The sequence below is a fragment of the Nelusetta ayraudi genome, unplaced genomic scaffold (assembly GCF_046127955.1).
Source record: "Nelusetta ayraudi isolate G7.1 ecotype Tasmania unplaced genomic scaffold, CSIRO-AGI_Nayr_v1 ptg000205l, whole genome shotgun sequence".
In the NCBI taxonomy this organism is placed as follows: Eukaryota; Metazoa; Chordata; class Actinopteri; order Tetraodontiformes; family Monacanthidae; genus Nelusetta; species Nelusetta ayraudi.
In genome coordinates this window covers 424,631-432,268 of record NW_027466254.1, presented here as the reverse complement: position 1 = coordinate 432,268, position 7,638 = coordinate 424,631, and the positions used below count along the sequence as shown (strand labels likewise).

The 7,638-nt window shown below is 44.1% G+C and overlaps 1 protein-coding gene across 1 annotated transcript; it reads left to right on the top strand.

Annotated features, from left to right (window-relative positions):
* The first annotated feature begins 4,263 nt into the window (after nt 1–4,263).
* LOC142881604 (uncharacterized) lies at nt 4,264–7,457 on the top strand. The gene is made up of 4 exons (XM_076015976.1): nt 4,264–4,427; nt 4,550–5,691; nt 6,198–6,308; nt 6,631–7,457. The coding sequence occupies exons 2-4, from the start codon at nt 4,950–4,952 to the stop codon at nt 6,726–6,728; spliced, it is 951 nt and encodes a 316-aa protein (XP_075872091.1). The 5' UTR covers nt 4,264–4,427; nt 4,550–4,949; the 3' UTR covers nt 6,729–7,457.
* Nucleotides 7,458–7,638: the final 181 nt, after the last annotated feature.

Below are 7,638 nucleotides of genomic sequence, written 5' to 3'. Positions count from 1 at the left end.
CATTTTTTCCTATTTTATTTAGAAGTTCTCCAATTGCAGCCTTCATCTAAATCCTTAACACAAACCTTTTTTTTTTTGTTGAAAAACTATGAATTTTGCTGTGTGAGGTAATGTGTGTGCAGAGTTTCTTGTCACACCATGGCCTGATTTGGGGACATCAAATGTGTTTATTTATTAAGAGCCAAAGCCAAAGAGCCAAGCATCTTATAATCACACCTTGACATCTTAGTTTCCTTGCACCAACTATTAAAATGTGTGTTCATCTCCTTGTATGTGTGAATGTAATGTCTCTTTAGCACAACTGGCTGAGAGCACTGAAAGAAACAAAAGAGAGTGTGACTCATTTTGAGTTTGCAAAACTGTTGTATAGAAGGCAAAGTTTAATCATGTAGTTTTGTCCTATTCTAAATCCTTTTTTTAAAATAGATTTATCAAACATCATACACCTGCTGTTACAAATAAAACAATTCACTTAATGCACGTTTGACTGAAATCATTTTGCCATGTTTTCCTCAGCTGCTGAGTTCTTTCAAAGCAGCCGTTGTGCCACAAAAGCTCAGGAGCTCGGTGACCTCTGACCTGTCACGCTCTGTGAGTTTAGCCCGATGCATTCAAGGTGTTTTTATCCACGTCGCGCTCTGTGTTCAGGTTTACTAGCCTGGAAAAGTTGCTTACAGTGGACTGTTTGGCTTTGTAAATGTCTCGGGACGTGATGTGAGAGGGGGCGGGTGGAGGAGTCGCAGGGCTCCTGGAGGACACTTGTTGTTGTGTTTTCCCTCTTTTCAAGTTAACTTGTAACCCACTGACCTCTCCGTCCTTCTGTGTGTACCTGCACAGAACAAAAAGAACATTGTGCGTTTGCGTATTTCTATCGCTGCGCTATAAACTTTCCTGGAGATCTCTCTCATCAGTAGGGTTAACGGTTGGCTACAATTAATGGACACAAATTGAGATTGTGCTGAGAGTCACAACTGCCCTTTTTTTTTTTTTTTGATCTGGTCTTATGGCAAAATGTTGGATACAAGAGGCTGCAAATCTTTGCAGTAAGATTACATTAAAATTTTGCATAAAACTCATATTTCTAATCAATTTCTAACAGCAGAATATTGAGCAGCGCTAACCTCTCTGACTTTGTTTCAGTAAATGAGCACATATGCAGAAATGTTTATGCTAATGCTGTGGAGAGGCCAAAAAGGAGGCAATTTTCAGTACTTTCTGTATGTATGTATGCACACACACGCGCGCGCGCGCACACAGATACACACAGACACGTTTGTGTATATACTATTTGCCAGTGTGTTTCATAGCAGCTGTCTGAAAAACATCAGAAACCCTGCGTGAGGGAAGCCTCAAGCACTCTCCTCTGAAATGTGGAGAAAGTTAAATCATATTTCCGTACGTACAAAGATAACTCCCATCACCGTGAAGCCCCATTTTCCAAGTCGGCCCTGCACAGCAGGGGGGGGGGGGGCGGGGGGGCTCTTCTAAACCAACAGTGGGTGACTAACACAGAGCGTGATCTTCCCAGAGGTCTGGGACACAGGAGCAAATCCAACACTGTCCGGTGTTTTCCAGATTGCATGCCTGAAGACTCCCCAGGCTGCCGGGGTATTCCCTGCATCTGATGCGAGGCCGTGGCTGGATATGGACTGTTGTGAGCTGAAAAACATCTTTTGATGTAAGTTGTAATGACCTCTGTGTGGTTTGAACACTCTCTGGCAATAAATGTACAAATCAGCCACTTAACCAGGGAAACTATATCGCAAAGCATTAACAGATGGCGCTGTGGTTTCCGCACGCAGCCAGGACATTCTCCTCCGAGTGACGTGATCTCCCGTAAAAGAACGTCACCGCGGAAATACTCTTCTTCTCTTCGTCATCTCCGCGTCCCCATCTCCCAGAGAGACTTCGTTGTGTTGTGACGCGCTGACAGTGAGTCAGCTTGGTGGGACTGTCACTTGGTGGCGCACTGTGCTGCCCCTGACATATGTCATCATGACAGACGAGGGTTTCCCACCACTTGAGTGACTGCAGCGTTGTACTCTCTCAGAACGTCGCGATGATCACCAGAAGTGGGTAGACAGTGACACCTGGTGGAGAAACGGCGTCGTAACAACTACTTGCTTGAAATTTAGCTTGCTGAATTTGTAATGCAAGCCTGCCATCTAGTGGTTAGTGAAGAGAAAATGAAAAACTGGGACGAACGAAACTGAGGGGGCATGAAAAAAAATAATCACGAGTATACGTTCGGAAGGAATATTGAAATATGAGTGCTATTTCACACTGCTTATTTCGTGCAATTGGTCACATGATATGGTTTAAAAATATCATGCAGAACTGAAAAGTTCTGGAGTTTCCCAACATGAAACCACCACTCCCCCTATGCAAAGGCTTTTGTAAGAAACACAAAAACATGCTGGAATTTAACACCCACTATTCTTCTGTTGAGACCAGGTCATCAGAGTATTTCATTCCCAGACCTTCTCATCAGCGAACCACCTCAAAGCTTGCTCGGGAGAAATGCTGTTTAAAAGATGGATCATGGTTGCCTTTTATCGATTGATCCTACTGTTGATTATCGGACCGTCGTGTGTTGGTAAGAAAGTTCCTCCACTCTTTCAAACAATTCCAGAGAGACTTAAAATCTGACATGGCATTTTTCATGCACTTCTTCGGAGAGTATGAGCAGGCTCATCAGTATATTAGTTTACATACACATTCCAATTTGACCTTTATTTTACCAGGAAAGTCCCATTGAGATTAAAAAACTCTTTTCCAAGGGAGTCCTGGCCAAGAGGCAGCAAAAAATAAATACATTAAAAAATATATATCTTTTTCTGTCAGTAACAAAGAGTCACTGGTGCAGTATCAGTCAAACGTATGGACTCATCTTTTCATTCAATGTCTGAAAAGGTGTCATTAAAGCAGCACTAACCCTAATAAGGAAAATAATCACTGAAAAAGAACGTATGTCTAAACCTGTGACTGGCACTGTATGTTGCAAATGTATTTTTAGTAAACAATATTCATATTTTTAAAGGAATAATTAAATGCCTGATTGGTTATGTCTCCACAGGTTTACCAAAGTCACTGAGTCTGCAGGACACCAGGACGGGAAACTATGTCAGAGAGAAAAGCTCCTTCACAGACACTGACGACTTTCCACCAAAGATTTTGACTGCCGCTCACCTCTCCTCTCTCAGGGATCTGTTGTCTGACAAAAAAATTACAGGTGAATTTTGTTGTTGTTGTTGTTGTTGTTGTTGTTGTTGTTGTAAAGCTCGCCCGTATAAGTCAAGCGGTGATGCAGCATATCAGCCTCAGCTGTCAAAGAAAATAGTCTCAGAGAATACAATTTATAAAGAACAAATGATTTGACCTTGCCAGAGGAGCAAATACAACACCAACCAAACTGGCAACATAGATAATTACCTAAGAGATAAAACAATGATTTTCTCATCAAGTAGAACCTAATATCGTTGTGTAACTAATATTAAACTGTCCATGTACTGATGTTATGAACTGATTGTGATTGTAAAAAAATGCATTTTTCATCTTTTGTGATGTGCGTGCACATCACAACTAAGATATGTTTCTTAAAGCTAAAAAAAAAAAAAAAAAAAAAAACTCTGGATGTTATCATATCAATGTTATATTGACTTGTTGGACCATAGCATGAAATGATCTGCGTTTTCTATTTCAGTCAAAAATCGTTAAACTTTTTTTCACAGTTCGTTTGGGCCTTCGGATCAAAGTCAGTGGTCCACGCGAGCACCTTGACCCTCAGCTGCTCCACGTCCTGTACAGAGAGGTCAGTATTACCAAAGATTGGTCGCAATAAACAGGCAAAGTTTGCTTCTTAAGGTTCCATGTCACAGAAAGCTGAAAGCCAATCCCTCTCATGGTATGGACCAAAAGGCACTGATAGCCACTGACAGTCTCTAGCAACAACCAAACATTCCTCACATTGTCAGTGTTAGTGTGTGAATTTATACTGAGCTGCTACAACTTTTATCTGGTCCGTTTATGTGTTCAGGAAATGATTGTAGGAAAATGAACTCATGTGTATGAACCTGTGTGGGATTGTATGCCTGCATGGATATGATTACTCAACTGCACGGAGGCTTTGTTGAGCCAGACAACAAACACACCTCCCAACTAATCAATGTTCAGCCAGTCTAAAGGTTGAAGGCCATTTTAGTAAGACAAGCTCTGGTAAACACACACACACACACACACACACACACAGACTACAGTTATTCAATTCCGACTCATGAAATCGGAGACATTTCAGACTGACAGCGACCATTAATCAAAGAACAGGCCTGTGTGGATTAAAAGATTAACGTCCAGACAACTCAACGTGCAGCTGATGGGAGGGTTTTCAGGGTGAAAGGCATTCCTGGCTCCCCTACAACTAAAGGCAGGTACTGCTGAAGCTTATCGAGCCATTGTTTCGCGGCAAAAGAGCATTTTGTATAAAGAGAACTCTTGTGGTTGAAGCTGGTACTTATGTCTGCCCTCTCTGTGTTTCTCTCCCCTCTTGGAGCAGCAAGGCATCTACAACATTGGAAAGGAGCCAGGCCTGTTTTCAATGAGAGTAGTGGGAATAGAGAGAGAGAGACCCCTGCACGACGATCTCCATCCTTAGGTTCGTCACGTGACAACATAACCTAGACTCGGTACCTCGCAGGTCACCTGTGTATCACAGCTCAGCGTCATCGTCTCATATCAAGCCTGTGACGTGTCAATCGCCGAGGAGCGGCCCCGCCCGGCTGTTTAGAAAAACCCCAATAGAAAAGCACGTCTAGGCTTCAGCGCCGCCCTCCGGGCTGGACCGTGTGATGACCATGAGGTAGTTTTAAGCGCACTTGACTGGCCATGAAGGTGGGAGTGTGCGGCCTGACGCCTCGGTGTCAATAGCAGCGGCTCTTCGCGATTGCGACAGGATGGCGGAACCCTTGGAGGGCACGCTGCCCGAGGACGACGCGGACTTCCAGAAGACCGTGGCTCAGATCGGCGGCAGGGAGCGGATCTATCTGGTGAGCGAGCCCCTCAGCGACAAGGACGAGCAGGACGAGAGCGGCGCCGAGATGGTGCACGAGTTCATCCGCGACATGTTCCCAGGCAGCCTGGCGGAAGGCAGCCTGCAAGCCCGCTTCCTCTCGGCTGCCGCCCCTCGCAGCCGCCGCGGCGACACCGTAGGTGCAAAGCAGCCGAACGGCAGCGACGCCGCGCTGACGGTCGGCCTCGAGGACTCGCAGGGCGCGGAGGAGAAGGAGCAACTGTCGACGTGCAACGGCAGCGTGCAGAGGAGCGCGGCGACGAGAGCCAGCGCTCACTGCTCCCAGCGAGCCATAGACTCCCCCGTCATCGTGTTCCTCTTCAGGGAGACGTACCTCAGCAAAATCCCCAACCACGTGTGCCTTAAGGAGATCCTGAAGGACGTGAAGGCGCGCACCAGGCGCGCCTCAATCGCCCGGCCGGCTTTGATTGGATTAATCGGCGCCAGCGAGGAGAGCGCCGACACTCGCCGATGCGCGCAGCTTCTGGAGCTGCTGCTGCGCTCCGTCTTCCACAGACACTCGGCGGAGACGGTGTGGGTCGGCACCTACATCCCCTCCGCTGACGCCAGCGTGCTCGGCATCAAGAGGAACGCCTGCCGAGTCATACGCTCGTCTCAAACAGCAGGTGTATGAACTAGCGTGTCATTTCCTCTGTGTGTGTGTGTGTGTGTGTGTGTGTGTGTGTGTGTGTGTGTGTGTGTGTGTGTGTGTGTGTGTCATTTATGATTGCTCAAACGGCAAGCCAGCAAGACAACGTGAAGTTTGAACCCTAGTTTGTTTACCTGGGTGCATAAAATGTCACAGTCCAAAAAAAAATAGATATTAACTCAATGCCTAAATATTTCAGTCAACGGTCACCTGCCAAGTTAGCGTTGTCCTATAAGGCGTTGTTGCTGGCGAATGAAATTAACACACATACTCACTGAAAAGGAAGAGAAAACTCATTCATTTGGAAAACATCGTAGTGCCAGGGGGTTACTGTGCCCCAGGTCAAGCCATGACATTCACAAGACCACACAATTCTCTTCCCAGCCAGGCCTACAAAGGCCACGGAACAAAAGAACTATTCATGGGACAGTCGGGCCCTCAGATAAGCTGCCAAAATCTTAAACTCTTTAAACTGCCTTTCAGAAAATACCCGACATAGAGGGAACCCAATTTACTGGCCATTCCAGTGTTTTTCTTGGCCCAGGAGGAGAGGGACTCGAGGCCAGGCCAACAATTCAGCCAGCAAGGAAAGAGGTACCTGCACAATCGTACATAATTTTGCATTTTTGTTTCATTTGTTCGTTTTTAATTTTTCATCCTCATTTTAAATTTATCCTACTGAATACTTCCGACTGAAGTACTAAAAGCCACACCCTAAACGCACTAGGCAGATAACGTGATTGATGTGATCGGCAGCCCTTTAGCACAGTGCTTATTTATAGCCTGGTATGACTTAACACAACTGAACCAGTTTTCATCATACCAGTCTCATTTTAATACATAGTATGTAATTATTTGTTTGGTAGGTCCACTTATTTATTTATTTTTTTTACTGACTCTTTTGCCTTTTCTTCAGAAAACAGCGGCAGTAAAGAGGAAAGCATCCCCCTGAAGACCAAGCCCATATCTGCCAACCCTCCTGTGGATGAGGATGCAGCTGCTGGAGACAGTTAATGATGGCCTGACATGTGATCTTTGAATGGAGGACTATCCATGATAACACTCTCACTGTTTAGTCAATCACATTGTGTAGGACAGATCTATTGGCCTATTAAGGTATTATTTCATAGTGCTTGTATGTGTCGCTGTCATCAGATTTCTTGCCATCTTTTTATTTGCTTGTCACATTTTGTGTGTGTCATAGTGACACAGTCCACGGGTATATGTAAGAAAGAAGTTTATTTAAACTAGTTGTTTGTCTTTTATTTACTGAAAGAAATTTCTTGACCTTTCAGATTAACAGAGATCTAAGATGAACTGAATATTTGTCATCTGTCGAAAATGGCTTGAAAATGGCTGTTCTGGAGCCCTCAGCATTATAGTACCATCTGGTTACTAATTTGCTCAGCAGTTCTCTGAATGTGAATGCATGAATCACAAAATTTCCATTTCTGATGAATAATGGTAATTAGATGCTTCAAGTGAGGTTATACTGTACTTTAGAAAAAGGAGTCAGCTGTGTTTGTTGTTTGACATATTGCCACTTGTGAACCCTATCAGCATCCATCACCCCCAAACACACACACACACACACACACACACACTTTAACTTGTAATTATGTGCCTTAGATGATTGCTACAACACTGATTATGTGACTTTTTTCAGGTGTTACATATTTTTGCTACTTCTTTTTTTTTTTCAAGATTAATATACGTTCGTAAATAAAGATGTTTGAATTCCAAGGAGTGTGCATTTGTGGTGATGTTTCGGGTTGGATGTTTAACAGATATTTCTTTTGGCATTCTTTTGGGAAAATGAACAGAATATTATTTTATACATCACTTACATATTTTGTTTTCATTTTCATCAAGAGTTGAAGATTGTTATTGAAGAATTTTGCCCCACGGCTCATGTACCATTAAG

Coding starts and splice junctions, on each gene's coding strand:
- LOC142881604 (XM_076015976.1), top strand. CDS start 4,950: ATGGCGGAACCCTTGGAGGGCACGCTGCCCGAGGACGACGCGGACTTC. Junction 5,692..6,197: donor ACGCTCGTCTCAAACAGCAG/GTGTATGAACTA, acceptor ACTGCCTTTCAG/AAAATACCCGACATAGAGGG. Junction 6,309..6,630: donor TTCAGCCAGCAAGGAAAGAG/GTACCTGCACAA, acceptor CCTTTTCTTCAG/AAAACAGCGGCAGTAAAGAG.